This window comes from Callionymus lyra, chromosome 9 (assembly GCF_982586985.1).
Source record: "Callionymus lyra chromosome 9, fCalLyr1.hap1.1, whole genome shotgun sequence".
Lineage (NCBI taxonomy): Eukaryota > Metazoa > Chordata > Actinopteri > Syngnathiformes > Callionymidae > Callionymus > Callionymus lyra.
The window spans coordinates 15,704,285-15,728,040 of record NC_141826.1 but is presented as its reverse complement, the minus strand read 5'-3'; the positions used below and the strand labels follow the sequence as shown (position 1 = coordinate 15,728,040).

Sequence of the window (23,756 nt, the reverse complement as noted above, 5' to 3'; positions counted from 1 at the left end):
TACTGTGAATTGTGTCTAGAACAGGTTTTTTAAAGTGGCGTCAAATCGGTATCGATGTCTTCCTAACCCTCAATCTCTTCTTCTTTTTTTCGCAGTATGGGGAGGAGGAGGTGTGTTCGGACCGCTTGGACTTCCCGGACATTGACCTTTCCCAGCTGGACACCAGCGACTTCGACAGCGACAACTGCCTCAATGAACTGCAGTGGTGCAACGACCAGACGACGGGCACATCGCCGACCTCCATCCACTACAGTACGACAGACGAGCTCTTCGAGGTAGGAACCCACCTTAACTTTTTAACGGGCTCCCTGGTGTGGACGGTAGGTCTTCTTTAAGGTGCTTTCACACCAAGCGCAATCATGATTTAGTGTATCTAGAGGTTCTAATATGTGTAACTGTTGCGAGAAAATATGGGGCATGTTTTGAACGGTATCTTTATCATCGACGACGGCATCCTTCAAATTGGGTAAAGGAACAGTTCTACTTCTTTGACCCCCCACCAGACACCGTTTTAGTCCCAGATTCTGTTTGGTGGTCCGTGTTGATCGGTGGGTCACATATTGATTCCTGTGACTCACAAGCCGAACGATTCCTCAAGATACTCCTAAGAAACTAGTCTTTATAGAGAAAGGTTTCTCTACCTTCTAGAGCAGTGGTCCCTAACTCCCAGTCCAGGGTTCAGTTCCCTGAGAAAACTCTATATGGGACCCTCTTCTTTAAGTCAAGTCAAGTTCTTTTATTGTCAAATATGCATGTATTAAGACATACAGCATAAATGAAATTGTGGTCCTCGCTGACCCACGATGCAAAACATTAAAGACATTAAACCCTTAAATTAATTAAAGACTTAACAGTTAAAGACTTAAAGAGACATTAATTAAGACATTCAAAAAAACAAATAATAATAAATAACCAACAAAATGAAATAAATAATCGACAAACTTAAATAATCAACAAATAAACAGAATATAAACAAAAAAACAAAGAAAAATGCACAGATAAAAGTTAAAGCAGAGGTTCTTGCTGAGCAACCAGTCTTAGAGGTCTTGTTAAGCGCTGAAAAAAAGTTGGGGACCACTCTTCCTGTACCTCCAACATTCTCCTGCCTACCATTTCCTCTTAGGACGCCATCCCAGCCATAATACCATCAGTCATTCCTGGAATCTCGCAACTAAGTTTAGTCCTCCGGGCCCGTCTTCCTCCATCAATTCATCACAACCTCACACATCTGATTACTCTTCAGGCTGCACCCCTGAAAAAAAACACCTGTCCGAAGTGTCATCCGAGCTCAGGGTCTATTTTTTTTTTTACACACCCGCCAGAGTTTTGCTGGAAGTCAAGGTGCGTCTGAAGATAAAGTGGCCGAGGCGTGTTTCGTTTCCGAGGCGTTAAAAAACTGCAGCTTTAATCATTTGTTTGTGAAGCTGCCAGTGTTTGCTTTTGCTCCTGGCACCGAGTCCAAGTCTGGGCTGGAGTCTGATCTGCCAAGAAAGTAATTCCCCCCCCGATGATGATGTGTAACGTGATGATAGAGGCTGTAGATCATGTTCGGATCCAACCCGAGCAAGACCACAGCGCCAACGGAGGCCACCACGTCATGGGAATAAGGAATACCAGTTTCCTCTTTCCTGCTCTGTCCTAGCAAAGGACCACTTAAGGCCATCAACCTTTTTTTTCTCTTTGGGAAAAAATACACAAACAACTAATATGATATTTTGATCATAAGCTGAGGAGGCAACAATTCTTTGACAAGCACTTGGGTCAAAGAAAACAAGATATTTTATATACATTTAAAATAGAAATGAAAACCAAAAATTGAAAAAGAATATTTAAACTTCTAAATAATGGTCTGTCGAAGGAAACAAAGTGACGTGTTTTCTGAAAGTACAACTAGAAATGAACAAATAGAAAAAAAGTTTTTTGCGATATTAAAACATAAAGAGTCTGGAGCAGAAAAATATACTTGAACTATGCAGAAGTGCATGTAGAAAAAACATCTTTAAAAGCTTTAAAAACACTGACCAAAACACCACCTGGTTCCTTGTTTAAATAAACTTACTTAATGAAGTCTGTAGAAAAAAAAGTAATAAAACAGTTTAAGAAATAAACTGAAAGGCAAAGAAAACGACTCGAATTTCGATAATAAAAATTGTCATGAAACAAAAATGGTACCAAACTTGATAACAAACACCATCTAAAGTTGACACGTCTCTACCGCGGCTACATGTTTTCCCGTCAAGGTAAATCTCGCCGTGCAATCAATCCCGTGCGACTCGACGCCGACGTCGATAAGTCGCAGTGAATAAGTGGCGTATCGATGGACGGTACGAGACGGGACCCCCTCGCCCTCCTCAATTGGCCCCCCTCAGTCTGCTTATTACTCTATTTATTAGCATGTTCGCCGGCAGTCTGCCGCTTCAGACCGATCAATATCGTATCGGGGAAAATATGAGATGACACGAGAAGGAAACGGCAGACGAGAGGAGGCTGAGCCGGTCTTACGTATTCCATGCAGATGCGACACCGCGAGCCCCGGAAATCTACATTTTAATTAAGCCACTGCAGTTTTATCTGTACTCCCACTTTTTTAAGCGACGGATCATGCAAATGACGGAGTAAACAAACGCGCACGACGGTTGTCAAATTTCCTGAAGAAATCCTTAAGATAAATGTGGCGTTAATGAGATTTATGACGTGTTAAAGTCAGGAGGATTAAAGCAGCAGCTCATGTTCAACTTCTTACAGGACTTGAAGTTGTCGGATTCTTTCTGTATTTGATGTATTTTTGTCAAAGATAAATAAGAGTTTTTTAGCCAAGGATTATGTCTATATACTCACTTACTATTACTAGTTGACAAACACGAGCTTCATGGGGTATATAGAGATGTAAAACCTTCCGGACTCCACAGACAAATAATGTAAATAAATACAAATATATTTGTTGGGGTGTAAAATAGATATTTTTAGAGAGATAGAAAAAAATGTTGACAGTTGATGTATTAAATCAAAATGGTTATTTCTGAAAGAACAACCACAAAATATTTGAAAGTTGAAAAATAGAAGTATTTTTTCCATATTTATCGGAATTCCGGGCAGATACATTTAAATCAAATAAAATGAACTTCTTCAACTCAAAAGATGACATTTAAACATAATATTAAATGTTCATTGTATGAATAAAAAAGGGTAAAACTAGTTTACAAAATAAGAATGTAGCAGTCATAAAATGGTACAAATGTAAAATTTTAAAATGAAAAAAATATATTAAAAAGAAAAATAAATGCATTTGGAAAAAGAATACCTGTAAAAAAAAAATAATAATAAACAGCAAAATATATATTTCTTTTAACTTACCAAAACACCATATAAAACTTTTTTTTTTTATATATAAAACATGTTTAAGAAATATGCATATATCTAATATTAGATTGTACAAAAGAAACAATGAAATATGTTAAAATATAAATAAATACATTTGGGGGGGAAGAAATTTAAAACAGCAAAACCTTAAAAAAAGAAGCTGAAACCTTCAAAAGACTTTTACCAAAACACAATATAAAAATGTTTGTGGTATACATTAAAAAAAAGGAAAATGTTTTCAACACTAGAATGTATCAGTCATAAAACTGTCAAAAGGCAAAAACACAAATCATAGTGTAAAACATTAAAAAAATGAATCATAAAAAAAAAATTCAGAAGAATGAAGTTGATCTAATGAGAAAGGTCAAATGAAAGTCATGCGATATGAAGGTGTTTCTCATCACTCTCTCGCTCTCCAGATAGAAGAGGAGCATGCGGCGCTGCTGGCCGCCCTCACCGACAGTCTGGATGGGATGGGCGGCCTCTCGGTCTTCCCCTCGCTGGAGGAGGAGCCCAAGGCGGACGCCGAGAAGGAGGACGGCCTCGCCCTCTGCCCCGAAGACCTCAGTCACTTGATGGGCGCTCACACTGAAGACAGCTCTCTAGTAAGAGACAGTTACAAATCCAGATTTTTTTTTTCAGTCAGTGGCGGATGTGCTAGCTTGTTCACTGCAGAGTTCCCCCCTGCCCCCCTTTACACGATTGTTCCCTGGTGCCTCTCTGCTGTTCCCTGAATCAAACTTCTAGGAACTGACCTTGTTTTCGGCCCCTGCTGTTCATCCTCCCTCTCTCTTTTGTCTCTCACTTTGTCCCTCTCTTTGTCTCTCTTTTCCTCTGCACCTGATCTCCTCTAAAACCTGCATCATCCTCTTTCTCGTTATCATCCCATCATTGATGGTCGGCGTGAATATTCAGCGGCGATGAATGCAATCTCAAAAGGTTGCATGTCATGGGTTCGCGTCACCGATTAGGCTCGTAAAGAAGCAAGAGATGTAATCGCTGGATCGATCCAAACAAAAAAGTTTTAACTTTTTTCGTTATAGCCCGACAAATCAAATCGGCCTCTAGTGAACCCGAACGCTATCAGTGTGGAGTGAGTTTAGCCAACATGCTATCTTGACCTCAAACTTTTAAAAGGTCACGCTCCGGCTTGTTTAACATCTCAACAGAGAAGTCGTCGGAGAGATAAACTCTTTTGGTGTCAACAGAACCTTCACCAAGGTCAACAGCAGTAGTTTGACCGGATAAGTTTTTCCATTCACGGTGAGGTCAGCAGGCGCTGGTCGTACAACTTGATGGTCCGGTCGTTTTAATCTCTTGTTTTTTACTTAAAAATCTTAATAAATGATCAGAGCCACTGGTTTTAACTCTGGTTAACATGCAGGTTTTGCCTTCAAACTTAATAGTCGAGACTAAAAAGGAAAAAAACGAGCTGAGTCAGAAGAATGGCCCAAAAATGTCTAAAATTTTTGAAATGCTAGGAATAGAACCAGCAGCCCCGAAGCATCAGTGAAACATGTGATTCATCTTTTTCCTTGGTGTGTCCTTGATCTGGTTAAAATGAGTCACTGTATGATGACATTGTTTTAAAAAAACAAAAGAGGGCCATAGACGTATTAGGCAGGTGGTCATAATGTTACGGCCGATCGGTGTGCTCTAAAAAAAATGGTCAGGTATCCACTAGACTGCAGACAGGCGATCCAACGTAATCCACTTTAGCTACCGTAATCTCATTTTGGAAGCCCAAAATCATCGTAATAAGAGATGAATCAAAGATCCTCTATTCACTCTCGTAGAAGATCTTTGTTGCTCTTTCTTTTTTTATCCCTCTTGCCAAGAGCGCTCACTCTTTTCCCTGGAACAGGCCGGGGTGATTCACTCGATTGAAATTCCGTGTTTAGAGTTTCCCCGGTGGTCTGGGGTCTCTCAAAGGACCGACCCCCGGACAGAAACGCTCGAATCATCCCGCAGGGTTTCTTGTTTTCATCGTCTACATTAGCAGGATCGGAAAATAGCCGGCTGACATTCACTCGCGCAGGAAAAGCTGCTGTAATGACATTACGCTGTTTAGTTTGTGTGTGTGTGTACATTTCATCTATACTCCCATCAGCTGAGTGCTTCCAGTCACATGACCGCTCATCTGTTGACATGTGTGCGCTGGTTCCCTCTACTGGCGACAAGTGAAACTACATCTACAGCAGTTTAAAAAAGTGAACATGAAGAAGTCTCTCTTCAAAAAGGTACTTGTATTCATCCCGACACGCTCCTGAAGTCCAAGCGTGCTCCAGGTGGTTCTCCCACAGAACAAGGGCGTCCATTGAAGCTCCGCAAGTCGCCCAGAGTGGAGGGTTCGAGGACCCCCTCTGCCCCCCCCAGCCCTCTTCGAGGGTCTATCAATGCTCCACAGACTCGAACCTCAAGTCTCCTCAGCGACGAGTGCCGTCCTCCTTGAGCCAAGCTGGCGCCCAACAAAGGGGGCCCCGTTAATGAAGCCGTTATCTGACCCAGATAGCGTTCCCGGGGTCGGTGCCAAAACTCCGCGGGGGCGATAATACCTTTCTCATTAGGGCGGTCGGTGTAAATGTACGTCGTTAAAATGAGATAAGTTAAAGCTTGTGAGGGGAACGCGAGGAGGTGTTTTATGTCTGGGGGGCCGCCGGCTACGTCCGACCTTCGGTGGTGGGTTTCGAACCCTCGCTGTGGCCAGTAGGGGCAACGATACAATAAAGTGCAGTACTTTTGGAACAAGGATATATTTGTAGTATTTCTCAGACTACTTGACTTGTTTTGAAACTAAAATTCGTCCAAACATAAGCTTTAAAAGCTTCTGGACTCGACTGTATCCTCTCGTCCTCAGTCATCACTGAAATCTTGTGGATTTAGCTACAGAGGACTGCTACTATCTAGAAGTTTAATTACACCAAAAAAAACACTTCATTATTTATTAAATTGTAAATGTATTTTTTTTTATTTAACACACTTATTTAACCAAGTTTAAATGTAACCCCCACAATAAGTATAATGAAATAAAACATGATCTTTAAAGACCTAATGTAAAATAAATAATAACAATAATACAGTATCGTGATTTTTTTAAAATAAATATTAAAGTGTGTCTATATTTTCTTTCACCCCTAGTGGCCAGTAGATTCGTAAAATCTCTACAGACCAGCAGAGACTCTAAGTACTGCAGTTGGGCATCTTTTTTTCCTTCTGGGAGGAAATCCCGGGGCAGACCCGGAATCTCACAATCATTGAAGCGATCAGTGACGACTCAGCATAATTGAGTTTAATGACCTCACCGCGATCATTTCGGGGCGCCCTGCTCCCGACTCCTCTCTCTTTCCCCTACACATCTGTATTTTCCACCTCGTCCTCACCGGAAGCTTGGGGCGGCTTAGCGGGGGGATTTTCTCTCTAAGCTGATTTGTATCAGCTGATGGCCCCGTCATGAAGCCTGGTGCGCCACGATGAATGGATGAATAGATGGATGAAAGAGAAAGCAGCGACGGTATAATGCAGATTTTGTTAATATCTGTTTGAAGGGTAATTCCCCTGCATTGGTTTCAGATTCCTGTGCTGTGTTCATGGAATGAATAGAGAGGTGACGGGAGGAGAGAGGAGAGGAATTCTGGGATTATAGAAAAAAATGATGAGTTCTCTTCTTTCATGGAAGGATCCCATGAGGTCTAATGTATCCTCAGAAAGTCCTAATCTACTCCACTCCAGTTCTTGCAGGAGACCAGCAGCCGAAATATTCCAATTAAAATTTTATTTAAGATTCCTCAAAAAGAAATGGTTGAAGTTAGTCTTAAAAATTGGTAGATAAATATGTGTTGATGAATAATATATATATATTTTTTATTTGTCTCACCAGCTGAAGCAACTTCTACAAACCCCTCCCAATGTGCCCACGGGCAGCGACCTCCACAAAGATGGCGTTCGGACACATCGCTACAGCAACAGAGGCTCCCACCTACGGCAGGTCCGACCACTCGTGAAGGTGAGCGTGAATCTGGATCGGGTGGGAAGGTCGGAGGTCAACGACTCATCATCGTCTTCTTCAATTTTCTGATAATAAATTCAAATTTTTAAATATTTTCACTCACGTAAGATAAAAAATGGAATTTAATTAAATAATCTAAATACACATAAAATGTAGTATTTACTTACTTTTCTTGTACTTTAATTTGATCCTAATATATAAAAAAAAGATTATTAAATAAGATTTATTTTTTAATAAAATACATTTAACTTATTTAATATTAAAAATTGTGTTTTTTTTACACTGCAATATATTGTAATTATTATGTTAATAAAAAAAATTAAATGTGTACTTTTGTTTAAATGTAATCAAAATGATATAGATAATGGTCAAAGTCAATTAAAAAGAATATTCAATATTATTTAAAATGTAAAAATGTTTTAAAACAAATGTATATTTACGTAAATATGTATTTCATGTTAAAATTTATAATATATTAAATCATTAGAAGTTCTAACTAAATAATAGATATATATTAATTTATACACGCAAAATTTAATATGTTTTTTTTTCTACTTTAATTGGATCATAATAATATAAAACAAATATATATGATTGAATAAGATAAAAGTAAAATGTAATCTTCCATGTATATTTTATTTAAATACAAACAATTAAAACAAAACCCCTGAAATATTTAAATAAAAAAGAAGGAAAAAAATACTAGTTTCACTGGAAAATCCACTAATTAAAATGAATTTATATTATAAAAAAAAAGCATCTAATGACCTATAAAGAGATTAATAATGGAATTAAAAAAACGAGGCAATATTGGCGATGAGAAGATCGATGTCATGTCTCCGGGGATTCATTAGTTTTAATCCAGCGTTGGCCACGACTGCTCGTCTGTCTTGACTAAGAGCTTCTACGTCACCTCTTGCTCCGGCTTAACCAGAGAGGATGCGCTGCTCCGCAGACAGCGGTGTGCGGATAAGCCGGGCCTGGATCCGTCACCCTGGCGGGGGCCTCGGTGTGGCAGATGGCGAGAGCATTGACTGACAGGGCAGGAGGGCAACAGTGAATCATCGTCGCTCTTCTTCTCTCGCTCGTATGAGTAATATGGAAGCAGCCATTTCAGCGCAGCTGCACTCTGAATCATCGCTCAGAGTCGCAAGATTTAGTGCAGTGGCGCTTGTTCCCTTGTATCCAGGGCAGGAAGCTGAAGACACACCAGTGTGTTCGGGTTCCTCTCCACCCATGTTGTAAACACGCGCTCATTTGTAACGTAGAAAAAAAAAAAGCAGGTCGGAGGATTTATTCTGCAAGTGAAAGCATCTTCCAGAGAATGTGCGTTTGCAGCGGAAAAAAACAAACGTGTGTGTTACTGCTGATGTCACAGTTCCTTGAGCTACGAGAGTGTGTGGGTCAAAGTAGAGATGGGTCTTTAATAAAACGGTTTAAGAGGTTTCATGAAACTGCTAAAGACTATTATGACAGTTGACAAGGTTTCATGAAACTGCTTAAGACTATTATGACAGTTGACAAGGTTTCATGAAACTGCTAAAGACTATTATGACACTGTTGACAAGGTTTCATGAAACTGCTAAAGACTATTATGACACAGTTGACAAGGTTTCATGAAACTGCTAAAGACTATTATGACACAGTTGACAAGTTTTAATGAAACTGCTAAAAACTATTATGACACAGTTGACAAGGTTTCATGAAACTGCTAAAGATTATTATGACACAGTTGACAAGGTTTCATGAAACTGCTAAAGAGTATTATGACACAGTTGAAAAGAGTTTCATGAAACTGCTAAAGACTACTATGACACAGTCGACAAGGTTTCATGAAACCACTAAAGACTATTATGACACAGTTGACAAGGTTTCTTGAAACTGCTAAAGACTATTATGACACAGTTGACAAGGTTTCATGAAACTGCTAAAGACTATTAAGACACAGTTGACAAGGTTTCATGACACAGTTCAAGAGGGTCATAAAACGGGTGACGAGGTTTAGTGATTCAAGGAAGGGGATTCAAAGATTCACCGACTCCGTTCTCGATCTAATGTCCATGTTGTCCACAGACGGACCTCGAGCGGAAGCCCCGGGCAGTTCGTCCAGCCGGTCGCCTCTGTACGGAGCTGCACCGCCACCTCACCACCAGCCGGGACTCTGCGGACGTACGGAATGCCGAGACAGAGGAGGATGAAGAGGACAGCGAGTCGGAGATGGACGACGACGACGATGACGAAGAGGAGGAGGAGGAGGAGTCTTCCAGCAGTGAGGTCGAGGCGTCGACAGCCCCGGTGGAGCCCCTCAAACCTCAGTACAGCTCGGAGAAGGAGCTGCGCTCGGTGGTGGAGCTGATCACCTACATGCACACCTACTGTCTGCCCGTGCGCAAGCAGCAGGGCTGGGAGCGCAAGGACCGTGAAATGCAGCGGCAACGGGCGCGACCCGAGACCTCCCGGCCCGCCTCCACGAACACCCGAGTGGTCCTGGTGGGAAACCCCAGGCCGTGCGTAGGGGCGACGACTAGCAGCGTCCCCCGGAGGCTTCCCTTCGCCCGGCGGCGGGAGCAGAAGGCCGACTCGCTTCTCTGCGAACTCCTGCAACAGAGCAACTCTTACGACGTTAGCAAGCCCTACAGGCTGCACAGTCCCCCCTACGTCCAGCCCCACAGACCCAGCAGACTGAGCGCGCCCACCACTTCCTCCTCCACTAAATACACCCCGTCCTCCGCCTCACCCAAACCCGAGCTTCGGCACGACTCTCCCTCTCCGAAAAGAAGAGCCGACTCTCCAGAGATGTTTCTGGACACGCCCGAGGACTTCGGCTCCTTCTCCGTCCGGCGCTCACGACGTCTGGCCACCTTCCCGAGCCGCTTCGCCAAGAGACTACGACCCTCGCGGCCGAGGGAGGTGAAGGAGGAGGGCGACGAGGCGTACGCGGGGGTCCAGGTGTTACCGAACCACGCCGTTGACGGGGCCACGACGTTAGCGGAGAAGCTCGCGATGACCGATGACGGCGCCGAGAAGTCCTGCGGCCACAACGGTAACTATTGAACGTCAGTCTTGTGATTCCGAGCTGAGCTGACCGTTTGCTTCTTCCTGCAGAGAAGCGATCCTGCCTCTGTCTGCCGCTAAATCCCAAAACCACTGGGTGAGTGTTTTTTACGTGCTTTTAGAGTCCAGAGATGTTCATGGTTGTCACTGCTGAGCTAAGAAGCTACGACCTCAGTCTGTGAGACATGAGTTAGTAGACTGTCGTCAAGCTTATTCATTATTTAAAATAATGAAGAATAGATATAATAAAGAATATATACTTTATATACAAATAAAAATGGATACATTTGGAATAGAATTACAAAAAATAAGATGAAAAATAAATGTAATGGAATAAATAAAACGATACGACAAAAACCTTTGCAAAAAATGTAACTGAAAGAAAAAAGGATTATTTAAACAAGGGAAAATATTGAAATGGAAAGAGAAATAGAAATATTTATATTTATTTATTCCATTCATTTTATTTTTTTAAGCTGTTATTGTCTAATTTATTAGTTCACATCATTTTTTTTTTCTTTCAGTTACATTTTTTTGCAAAAGTTTTATTTATTACATATTTTGCCATATTTTCTAACATAATTTCTTTTTTTTTTCTCTACGAATTTTTGTGTTGGGAGTGATCACATTTTTCTATGATATTCTCATAAATAGTTTCGCTGGAATTAGACTGTTCCCTGGTCCACATTTTTTACTGCTTTCAGTAAAAAATTAAATTTTCTACTTTTTGTAAATTCATTTTCCAAGGTTTTTTTTGGCTCAGCCTTTTAATTCCTTGTGGTGAAATGTTCTTCAAAAATACTTAGAGAAGAGCAACGAGCCAAAAGTACTTGTCACATAAATCAAACACAGGAATCTTGAGAGTCTCACGGTGCGTTCAAGTACATCAGGATTAAATTCAACTGCTTCCATATTAGAGTAATGTGACACGTCGGTCCAAGTCACTTGGGGTGACAGGTGGGGACACCCTGGACAGACCACCCGATCCACTCCCTCACGAGTCGTAAATCAACTGTGTGTTTCGAGGGAGGAAATCGGAGCAAACGTCTGCGACTGTTCAACTAAAAACTTAATCAGCACTTCCGTAATCAACACTAATGGCTTTGATCCTATTTGCCGTTTATAATCCGACACTTTCTCACGGCGTGCAGAGGCTGGTCTGACCCAGTTCTGAGAGCAAGTCTCCTCCGACTCAACTTGAATGTCCGGATGTTTAAAAATGTGCCTCAACATGACGACCAGGTGTGTGTCAGTCAAACTCTGAGACACTGTCGACAAACAAAGTGTGTAACGACTCCCTTTGATATGTTTATTTCCAATGTAACTTGATTAATCATTTTATAATCTTTATAATTATTTATGATACTATTATTTAGTGGTAATTTAAAGATTGATTTTTACCATGTATTTAACTATTTTATACTGCATATATACAGTACAATTTTCTCTTAAGTTAAGTTGTTTTTTTAACGATTAAAAAAATATAATTACTTATTTACTTATTATTAATTAATAATTTTATGATGATTATTTCTTATATTTATTTTAAATTAAACATTATAATATTCCGATTTATTTTGCCATTTAATATTGTTTTGATTTTTACCATTTTTTAAGTATAGTTTTTAAAACTGTTTAAAACTTATATCGTGAATAATTATTTTTTGAAATGTGTCTTGTTTATTTCAAGTTGAACATAATAATTTAAAGATTTATTTGACAATTTATTCAACTTTTTATAGTGTTTAAAGTATTGAATACACTATTGAGATTTTCAGATTGAGATCAGGTGTTTAAAACGATTTGTTTCTTTTTTTTTAAATTATGTTTAAATATATATTTCATGATATATTTATTATTTATTTCAAACATTATATTTTTAAGATTTATTTTACAATATATTTAATTTTTTCATACATTTTCAATATCATTTCATACAGTTTTTATAAAGATATATTTTGTGACAGTTGGATTCATCTCCTGTCGTCACGGCTACAAGAAAACTGTTTTCTCTGCAGACGTCTCGACTCTCTCGTGGTTGAGTTAGAAGCTCAGTCATCCCGGGGAGACTCGGAGTAGAACCTCAGCTACTAGTCGGTTGTTCCGCCAGGAGAGGAGGCCCCGGGGCAGACCCAGGACTTGCACGACGATAGAAAGAGAAAGACTTAAATTGACTTAAAAGAATCCTTTTTTTACCCCAGTTACCCCGTTTCCTTGGTAACCAGGATTGATTGAAAGGAAGACACCTCTTCATCGCACCTGATCACAGCGAGTCACATGTCGTGGCTCATTAATAGAGCCGGCTCTAATCACGGCGACGGCTCGTGAACAAACTCCGTCCTCGCGCTAATCTGTCACTCTAAGTGCTCTCATATTTATTTGATTCCCACATTTTTCCTCGAACGGGGAGGTAGAATGTTCCGCCCGGAGCCAAATCCACTCTGCAGAGCGTCTTTCTTTTCACGGCGGCGAGAGAAAAGCGAGCCAGAAATAGAAGAGCGACGGAAGAATAGCAGGAGCTGCACATGGAACGCTGCGATAAGAAGCAGCTGCAGACTCACTGCTGCCGCTTCAGAGCAGAACCGACTCTTATTGGATCGACTCTGACTCTGTGTTTTATTTTTCTGACCCGACAGAGAGTCTCAGTTCAGCAGCAAGAGCTTCGAGCAGACACTCGGAGTGGATCTGTGCGGCACAGCAGGTAACAACGCCTCGACTCTGACTGTGGAAAATCCCATAATAATGAGATGAAATATGAAGATGAAATCGAAATAAAAGTTACAATTAGTGCTTATTGTGTTTCCCATATTAAATTTAGATTTTTATATTTTATTAGTCATTTTTTACTTTATGTAATAATATTGAGATTTATTTTCAAACTGCAATATTTGTTTTCCGTGTAAAAAAAATCAGAAAATTTAAGTAGTAAAGAATAGAAGAAAAACTACATTTAATCAATATTAATATTTAAAAAAAATAAAGAATTCCAAAATAAAATGTGAGAAATTCCCGGATTATTTGCTCAATTTTAAACAATTGTTACCAAATAAAAGTAAACACTATTGATTATTATATTTGGCATGTTTAATTTATTTTTGAAATATATTTGATTACTCTTTATTATTAAATTGTATATCATTTTTTTAAATAATTAAAATGCATTCTTTTAGATTTTTGTTTTCCTTTCAAAAAAAAAATCTTTTTTTTTAAGCATCTAATTTTAATTAGTAAAGCATAAAAAATAAATTGCAGTTTGGAAACGGCGATTAAAATGATTAGTTAAATAAATAAAAATACAAATAAATCAATATAAAGATGATTTATTCCAAAAATGTAATAAGAGAAACTCTAACATTAGTAGCTTGTAATTAATTTACACAAGGATAAATGTTGCTTGTTTTTCGAGCCAAAAGAATAAAAGTTAAAAAATGAGTAATTATTATGTTTTATATTATATTTTTGTGTGCATTATAATGTAATTTTTTTAAGCTTCATTTCACTTCAAACTACTCGGCTAATAAACGTTTGTTTTCCCCCTAAACATGTTATAAAACATTTTTAATCATCTACTTTTGAGAAATAAAGTACATTAAAAATATAAAAATACCATTTGGAAAATGATTCAAATTACAAGTTAAAAAATAAAAATGCATAATTAAATCAATATAAATATTCAATAAAACTCCCAAGATATAGTATAAGATTCTGAAATGAGTTGCTTTAAATTTCGTGGCTATAAAAAAATACATTGATACACGTAAATATTGTTTTATTATATTTTATTATGCACTACAACCTGTCGATATTCAATATCGCTGGATCTATTTCTTTGGTATTTAATCTTTCTTCATCACCTCTTCATCGTTCCTGTGTCGTGTCTCTCCAGGTCTGACTCCTCCCACTACACCCCCTCACAAGCCAGTGGAGGACGAACTCTTCAAGCCAGCAGAGGGCGGCAAGAGCGGCGGCGTTTCGGGCGTGGACGGCGGCGGCGGCGGCGGCGAGACAGTCCTGCCGTCCTCCCACGTGAGCGCGTCGCGGAGCTGGCTGAGCCGGGCGTCGCACCAGCGGAAGCTCCCGGAGCAGACGGAGCTCTACGCCCAGCTGCGACGGATGGGTCAGGCGGGCGAGGCCGAGGCGTGCCGCAGCTTCGGCGACCACAACTACTGCGCCCTCAGCCTCAGCGAGAGCCGCAGGCGCAGCGCCGCCATCTTGGGCGCCATCTTGAAGGCGCAGGGCGGCGGCGGCGGACGGGAGCGGCCCGGCACGCCCGAGCCCAAGCTCGCCGACCAGGTCCCGGCGGCGGAGACCTGCGAGGAGAACCTGGACGCTCTGGTGGCGTCCAGCATTGCGGAGCTGGAGGAGGAGCAGACGGTGATCGCCGAGCTGTTGACCGACTGTCAGCTGATGGCGTCCACGCCGCCCACCTCGGAGGAAGAGGCCGAGAGATCCTCGGGGTCGCGCTCGCCATCGCCGGTCCACATATGTCCCGACTTTCCCGCCAGCAAGACGGATAGCAGGTGAGTGAGCTGGACCGACGCTTGCGGGTCTGACTCTGCAGCGCCCCCTGCTGTTCGCCCTAGACTCACTCGCCCGTCCTCTCTTTCAGCGAACGCTCGGAGATCTTCTCTGACGACAAACTGAGTCACAAAGACATGTCGGACCAGGTAAAGATGCCCCAAACTTTAGTTGTCTTTGAACAAACTCACACACACACACACACACACACACACACACACTCTAACACTGACACACACTCTGCAGCAGATACTAATAATAGACCCCAGAAAGGGACAAAAGGGACACGGTGTCTCTGGCTGCGGCTCCACACTTCACTTCCTGTGTCCATCCCATAATGTCCTCACTGTTGCCATGGTTTCCCTGTTGCCAGGACGACTGCCAGTTGTTCTACATCCACAACCTGCCCAGCAGCATGACCCAGAACAAGCTCAAGAAACGCTTCCAGGTCTTCGGGAAAGCCGAGGACTGCAAGGTCATCATCTGCAACGAGTGAGTGTTTGAGACACTTGTGTTTTTCACCGTCTCCTGTTTTGTGAACTTGTTTTTACTGTCTTTTTTACGCTTTTTTTAATGTAGACTTTTAAAACTGTCACTTTTTTTATGACCAAAATATTTTTCTAAGTTGATTCATATTTATTTTCAGGTTGTTTTACAATATTTTACTGAATGTTTTCTAGTATATTTTTAATGACATTTTTTGTTTTACTGCATTAAATTGTAACTTCTTTTTTATTTGTATTGTTTTAATGTAAATTGAATATAAACTTGTTTTTCAAAATCTGCTCTTAAAGTGAAACTAAATACACAAAAAATTCCTTCACTTAATTGTTCTCTAATTTCTCTTCATATTTATGACAATATATTTTTTTACAAACTAACAATTAAATTGACGTAATTATGATTATTTGATAGTAATTGTTGTTTCATTTTTTAAATGTAACGTAATGTAATGTAAATGTGGTTCTTGTTTCTTCTCTTCACCTTTTAGATTTGATTGACATTTTTATTCATATTACTTTGTTTAGGAACCACACTTTATTTTACTACACTTCACATTTTTCTTTAGGTCATAATTATAAAGTAAAATATTTATTACTGTGGTTAAACTTTTTTTTTAAATTTGTTATTTTACTGTAACAGACAAAAACCAACGTGAAATTTTAAGCCTACTTTATTCCTTCATCTTTTTTATATAAAACATGATTTATTAGTTAGTGATGAAGCTTCATGAAACAGTGTCATGTTGTTTAGAGGTCAGTAGGTGGCGCCAACAGTTTAAAAAAACGATTTGATGTTTCATCACTTGAACATTAGTGCAGAGACCGCCATCTAGTGGAGGCTAATATATATTTCAAGATCATCTCCGGCTGATCGTGTTTTCGTTGCCGTGAACACGCTAACGCCGTCCTCCGCCTCTAGGGAGCGCTGCGGCGTGATCAAGATCCGTCAGTCGGGACTTCAGCGACACTGGAGGGATCGCGACATCATCCCGGGCGGCCAGCGGAGGCTCTCCAGGAAACGCTACATCGACCTGGGTAAGAAAAAAAACATTTAAAAAGTTTTCCAATCCGAAAACGCTGGGTCACTGAAAATTCTCTCTCTTTGGGTCGCAGACGAAGCCGGTCCAGGTCCTGTCAAGAGCAAGTACGACGCGCTGGACTTTGACACTCTGCTGAAGGAGGCCCAGAAGTCGCTGCACCGCTGACTGGGCCAGCCTTACCCTCCAGGAACCCTCAACGCAAGGCGACAAATGTTTACATTTTTACCATTGGAATAACGATAAGGACCTTTTTTTTTTTTTGGTTTTGTTTTGTTTTTGTTCCTTCCTCAACCCGAGAGGATTCTGCGTTAGAAAAACCAAGAAGGGACGCCGACCCGGGGAGTCCCCCGTCGAGGAGGAGGTACCGAGGACTTGAAAACGGGCGACGATAGACGATAAATGGTGATACTGCTGATCAACAATAACGACAAAAAAAAAAAAGCTGCTGCTTTCCCGTCTGTGTCGGTGACGTCGTCTCGCTCGCCTTCTTCCCGTCCGGAGACGAGAGCGGGGAAGAAGCTCTGTAGCAAAAAGCCGTTGCTATCTTTGCGTTCGCGTTGGTCCTCGTGGTGTGTTTCTCTGCGTGTGTGTTCTTGTTCTATTTGTTTTATAAGAAAAACGTGGTGGGTGGGGAAAAAAAATTGGGCGACGCCGTAGTGTTGGCGGCCTAGAACCGGAGTTACGACGAAAAAAAAAAAACAAACCCTGCTTTGGTTCTCTTTTTTTTTTTTTTTTTTTTTTGCGAAAAAACTTCTGGATGTTCAAATCTATTGTGTGTGTAATGGACTATGGGATATAAGAAGATGTAATCACCTGACAAAACGTTTACAAATCTGACATGAAGAAGAAAACAAATCACGTTTCTTTTGTAATTGTAGTGCTTCCTTGATTTGATCTATGCACTGTTCGGAGGTCGGCGCCTCCGCGCTCTCCTCCCTTTTTGTTCGGAAACTCAAAATCTGGCACTTGGTTTTTTATTTTTTTTATACCGCTAATGCTACTGGTTGCGGCATGTTTTTACATCAAAGGCCTTTAGTGCGATCAGGGACGACCTCGACAATGAAAAAGCAATTATTTATTCTTATTCTGCCAAAATGTATTTAAACTCATCAGAACAAAAAAAAAAACATTTCGTTAGCACAACCTAGCATGCTAATATCAACGGTATTATTTGAGCGGGAAAATTGGCGATCGATTCCATTTCAGCTGGTCTTTGGCACTGTTAGTTTAATCACCACTGAGCCATATCATTACGACCGTCTCCTTGATATCGTCGTAGCGATCCGCCGAGTCGGCAGATATGCATTAGCAACTGTGGCTAAGTTAGCCTTCGCCGTTCGTTATATCACGACTTATGCTAACCGATGTGTAGCGTCATGTCTAACCATTAGCTCGCTAGTGTTAGCGGTTAAAAAAAAATAACCTCTACTGCGATATGTTTAAAATATCGTGCTTGTTGTTATACTATATGTCGTGCAAGTGTTTGTGAGCTAATGTTGCGTCGCACCTTCGAAGAACAAAAAAACTGCCAAATGTTCATCTCCCGCGTCAAGCTAAAGGTCTTTCATGTAGTGCCGGTAACGGGTCCCGCACACCTTAAACGTGACCACCAATGCAACAGTTATTGTTTACACTTGGGCGGCAGCGAGCGGCGCCGAAATTAGGGGGGGGGTTTGGGGGAGACACATATTTCTCACTGAACTTCAATCCGAGGAACCATCGTGATCATCCGGCTTCCCGTCGCACACCTGGCGGGACAGCTAGCTAACGCGTTCAGTTAAAACGGAATGTACTTGTAGAGTTTTGAATGTAACCGTGTCGCCGACCCCTGACCCCTGACCCCCACCACCACCACCGCCGCTCGCCCCGAAGATTGTGACGCTTTTCTTGGTGCTTGTTCATTCAAAAAAAGGGTTGAAGCCAGTAGCATCAGTGGTTTTGAAAGGGAGAGCATCCTCGCGCGACACCAAACCCCTCACATCCTAATCAAAACCAGATCCATATGTTCGGTGTCAAAACTGATGACGGAGGTTCTGTATCAGCGTCTCTACCTCGCATCTCTCGACAGGATGCTCTTCCCGATAATGGCCATTTTTTTATTTTTATTTTATTTATCTTTTTTTCCTGGCACCACGACGTCACTGTAATCGCTCGCCTCACTAAAAGTTTTCTTTGAATGTGTCCGGTATCTTGGAGTCTTGACCGTGTGCGTCCTTGTGTAACTGTTTGTCTTTGTCTCGTGCGTGAGTCGGACACTGCTAGCGGGTCGAGGCGAGGAGCGCCGGCGAAGGTTTAGCTCGCCTTCGCCTTCTCCTGGCCTTTTTGGGGGAATTTTCTTCTTTTTTTTTTTTTTTCAAAAACCTGTCTCTTTATCTTAAAAAAACTGTATCGCTTCCTGTCCGTGTGTGGGTACACGTCCCGCCCGAAAAAAAAAAAACCTGGCTTTCTTTACCGGATAATCTCGCTCTCTCGTAGTTTATCTATCTACTCCTCTGTAACACACAAAAAATTGAATGTTTACATCACTGAATTCTCCTCCGACTTTTCCGAGGGAACGCACACTAAGTACAAATGCGCCTTATTGTCGAGCAAGTCACTCGGGTGTTTGTGTGCTTAGTTTGTCGGGCGACTAGAAAAGCGAGAGAATGTGCTGGTTTACATATTAAAAAAGAAAAATACAATATATGAATATATAATGTGTACATAGCACTATGCCTCGTTGTAAACATAAATTGTAGTGTGTGTTTTTTTATTTTTGGGGAAAAGGTGGTGGTTTTTGCTAATCACACGTGTCTCGACGTGAAAGGGAAACGACTACACAAAGTCCGACACTGTTGTTAAAAAGAAAATCCCTTTAGACGCCGGTTCTTTTTTTTTTCCTTGAGATTATTTTTTTTGACGTCATAAAGAAGCAATTTCAAATGCAATATATATACAAATGTTATTTTTAAGAGGTAATAATGTACAGCGAAAAAGGGGGGCGAGTGGTTGTTTCGACAACCAGGACACAAAGCAATTCACGGAGCTGCCGCGCGGAGGCTGGAAGAATGTGGTCAACACGTGTACTCAATAATATTTACTTGCACAAGTAACATCCCAAATATCCTCTAAAGCTGTTATTGCCACGTTTTATTGGTGCACATGTTGGAACTCTGGTCACGGAATGTGTGGAGGCGGCTGGTCGCGAGGACGCCGACGCTGTAGAGGTGGAAAAATCCCCAAGAAACGGTTTCATTGACTTTTTTCCCATCGAAATTTGATCCATTTTTTTTTTCTTCCAGTAGAGTTGCTGGTTCACGCTGTTGCTCGAGGTGCGAATACATCCTGAAATTAATCTTGTACGATATTAAAGGCAGCTTAAAACTGAATTTAAAGAAATTACTAAATATATATTTTACCCCAGAATTTTTTTTAACTTTCTCTGGAAAAAAGAAAGTGTTTTTGAATCATCTGAAGACGTAAATTAGGCCTCAAAACATTGTGACAACCTACAATTTCAGCTCTAAACTGTTTCGAATGATGCATCGTAGCATCGACGCTAACTTTTGTAATGACGCGCAAAGGGGGCGGGGCCAACGGTTGACTTACGTCCTCGATTCTTTTACAGTACTGAACGAACAACGGGTGACGAAAAATGAATTTATTATGTTAGAAATGTATAATCAACCGAGGTGTGAAGGGAATTTTAAGCTACATAGTTAGGGGAAAAGGTTACCTACCCTTCCTTTAACGTAAAAAAGACACAGTTGAAAAATGTCCGTAAATTTTTTTATAACTAAAAATACCTATTTTTGTTTTTATATCTAATGAAATTGATCTACAGTAGCTATTTTGTTCTCTCCACCTTATTGAAATTTAACAAAATCGATTTTTTTTTTTGTCTTTGGTCTGCCCCGGGGTCTCCTCCCGGTCAGGCGTCCAGGAAATCCCGAGTCACCTCGACTGCAAACAGCTTTTCCAGCAGCTCTATCTGAAAAAAAACTTCCAAAAATCTTCCATCCATCAGCCAACATCACTCTTTCCTCATCGAACTCCTCATTAACTTCACCCCTCACTATTGCTGCTACCCCTGTCGCCACCCCGCCCGCACTCTCTTCTTCGCCCGGCTCTCTCCCATCTCTGGACGGTTTCTTGGGTCGACCTCTTCAGCGTCCGATCGATCTCGAGGTGACCGGCGTGGAAAAAAAACAACCCCATTTGTCATCATGGCAAGCCTTAAATATCAAAAACGGGGGAGGAGGAGGACGACAAGCTACCACTAGCTTTCAGAAAAAAAAGAGAATTATTACCGTTTCTGCTCCTTTCCAATCCGACATGGTTTATTATGATTAATTACTGACGTAATTAAAGACTTTTTCTTAATAGCCATACTATAAAAGAAGCTATATACATATATATGACTATATATTTGTGTGTTTGTGTAGATATCTAGATAATTATATACTTTCTTATAGAAAACTTTGATGTTGACCATTTCTCCTCAGTGTTTAGAACACGTTTTGGTCGTGCGCCCGGTCTAGGTGGTCGGCCCGGGGGCGGCGGCGAATCCAAATAACCAAGAAAAAAAGAAAAAAAAAAAACTTCCAAAGGGAACTCCCCTCACTAGAATGCAATATCTTTTTTCTTTCCACTCTTCATTTGTGAGAAATGGGCAAGAAAAACCGTGAAACAAGTTGACCAAAAAGTGGGAAAAAAGAAAAAAAAAAAAAAGTTCAAATCAAAAAGGCTCGCGACAGAAACCATGTTTGTTTGTTTTGTTTTTGTTTTGGTTCAGAAAACAATGTACCCCTTCAGCCGAAACCCCTCTCCCCGATATTTCAATCTGAACCGATGTCAAACTCTCGTCGGGTCGTGAAGTGACGTTGTTGCGGGACAAAAAAAAGGGCAGACATTGTTTTTCTTCTTCTAACGACTATCAGCTTCACATGATTTGTTTTTTATGTAGGTAAATACTGCTAGTTGAGATTTTCTATTTTTACATATGTTTGCTCTTTTTTTTTTTATTTATGCGCCACTTAGTTTTGTTTTCTTCTCCATTTTTTTTTTTTTGTGTGATTTTCATGTGTCTTGAGAATGTGGAGACAAAAAAGGCATTTCAGTATTTTTGAATTGTTCAAATCTAGTTTCATAGAAGTCTGATGTTATAAATTATATTTTAATTGGTGTAAATAGTTTAAAACCGAAGACGACGGCTTCCTTTTAAACTGAATCATTTTCTCTTCAGAGATTGTTTACATTATGAAACTGTAGAGATGTGCTCCTCATATACTGTATAAAGAACATATATTCATTGATTTGCCTCCAAAAAATAAACCCTAATGAACAGAGACGAGAGTGTTTGTGGTGTTTTACTCACGGGGCGTCATGTATAAGGTGAGGAAACGGGTTTAGATTCAGATGTTATCAGCGAAGATCGACCAACAACATGTCCATGTGGTCTCAGGCATTACGCATCAAACCCAGAGTTGATGATTCAACAACTTACTAAATATTTATTTCTCATATTTGCTTTTATTTGGAGAACGTGAATCATCATTTCTTGGCTCGATGCGTAATGCCTGTGGTTACCTATCTCTAATGCATTTTTTTATTCATACACAACAACAAACACAAACACTGTGATCACATGACGCACTCCAGTCCTTAAGTGGGTGAAAGTTGGTCCGGACTGGAGGCTTCAGGCTGAGATGTGCAGGAGCAGGTGTTCATGTGGAGCCAGAGATGGATGGTGGAGCTCGACGCCCCAGGAGGAGCGTGACCGCTGGAAATCATCCTGTCCTCAGAGCGTCCTTCTGTCCTGTAGGCCAGTCGTGACTGCAGCAAACATTGCACTGCACTGCAGCGTCACTCCTCCGTCACTCACTCCTCCGTCAATTACTCCTCCGTCACTCACTCCTCCGTCAATTACTCCTCCGTCACTCACTCCTCCGTCAATTACTCCTCCGTCACTCACTCCTCCGTCAATTACTCCTCCGTCACTCACTCCTCCGTCAATTACTCCTCCATCACTGGCTCCTACGTCACTCACTCCTCCGTCACGCACTCCTGCGTCAATTATTCCTCCATCACTCACTACTCCGTCAATTACTCCTCCGTCAATTACTCCTCCATCACTGGCTACTACGTCACTCACTCCTCCGTCACTCACTCCTTTGTCACTTTACTCCTCCGTCACTCGCTCCTCCATCACTCACTCCTTGATCACTCAATCCGACGTCAATTAAATCCTCCGTCAATTACTCCTCCGTCACTGGCTACTACGTCACTCACTCCTCTGTCACTCACTGTCTCCTCCATCAATATCTCCTTTGTCACTCACTCACTCTATCACTCACTCCTCAGTCTACGGCTACTACGTCACTCACTCCTCTGACAGTGGCTCCTCCATCACTCACTCCTCTGTCACTCACTCCTCCATAACTGGCTCGTACGTCACTGACTACTCCATCACTCACTCTTTTGTCACTGGCTCCTCTGTCACTCACTCCTCTATCACTCACTCCGCCGTCAATCACTCCTCTATCACTCAGTCCTCCGTCGCTGGCTCCTACGTCACTCGCTCCTCCGTCACTCGCTCCTTTGTCACTCGCTCCTCCGTCACTCACTCCTCCATCACTCACTGCTCACTCGCTCCTCCGTCACTCACTCCTCCATCACTCACTGCTCACTCGCACCTCCGTCACTCGCTCCTCCGTCACTCACTCCTCCATCACTCACTGCTCACTCGCACCTCCGTCACTCGCTCCTCCGTCACTCACTCCTCCATCACTCACTGCTCACTCGCACCTCCGTCACTCGCTCCTCCGTCACTCACTCCTCCATCACTCACTGCTCACTCGCACCTCCGTCACTCGCTCCTCCGTCACTCACTCCTCCATCACTCACTGCTCACTCGCACCTCCGTCACTCGCTCCTCCGTCACTCACTCCTCCATCACTCACTGCTCACTCGCACCTCCGTCACTCGCTCCTCCGTCACTCACTCCTCCATCACTCACTGCTCACTCGCACCTCCGTCACTCGCTCCTCCGTCACTCACTCCTCCATCACTCACTGCTCACTCGCACCTCCGTCACTCGCTCCTCCGTCACTCGCTCCTCCGTCACTCACTCCTCCATCACTCACTGCTCCGTCACTCACTCCTCCGTCACTCACTCCTCCATCACTCACTGCTCACTCGCTCCTCCGCTACTCGCTCCTCTGTCACTCACTCCTCCATCACTCACTGCTCCGTCACTCACTCCTCCGTCACTCACTCCTCCATCACTCACTGCTA

The 23,756-nt window shown here is 41.7% G+C and overlaps 1 protein-coding gene across 1 annotated transcript in view; it reads left to right on the top strand.

Moving 5' to 3' along the window:
• ppargc1b (peroxisome proliferator-activated receptor gamma, coactivator 1 beta) overlaps window positions 1-21,808 on the top strand; it is an 81,824-nt gene extending 60,016 nt beyond the window's left edge. Inside the window, exons 2-12 of the mRNA XM_087798910.1 lie at window positions 96-275; window positions 3,780-3,965; window positions 7,238-7,363; window positions 9,440-10,409; window positions 10,472-10,517; window positions 13,057-13,121; window positions 14,307-14,940; window positions 15,030-15,087; window positions 15,312-15,430; window positions 16,361-16,476; window positions 16,555-21,808. Coding sequence (XP_087655036.1) covers window positions 96-275; window positions 3,780-3,965; window positions 7,238-7,363; window positions 9,440-10,409; window positions 10,472-10,517; window positions 13,057-13,121; window positions 14,307-14,940; window positions 15,030-15,087; window positions 15,312-15,430; window positions 16,361-16,476; window positions 16,555-16,646 — 2,592 coding nt within the window. The 3' untranslated portion in view covers window positions 16,647-21,808. The remainder of the gene's footprint in view (window positions 1-95; window positions 276-3,779; window positions 3,966-7,237; window positions 7,364-9,439; window positions 10,410-10,471; window positions 10,518-13,056; window positions 13,122-14,306; window positions 14,941-15,029; window positions 15,088-15,311; window positions 15,431-16,360; window positions 16,477-16,554) is intronic.
• Window positions 21,809-23,756: the final 1,948 nt, after the last annotated feature.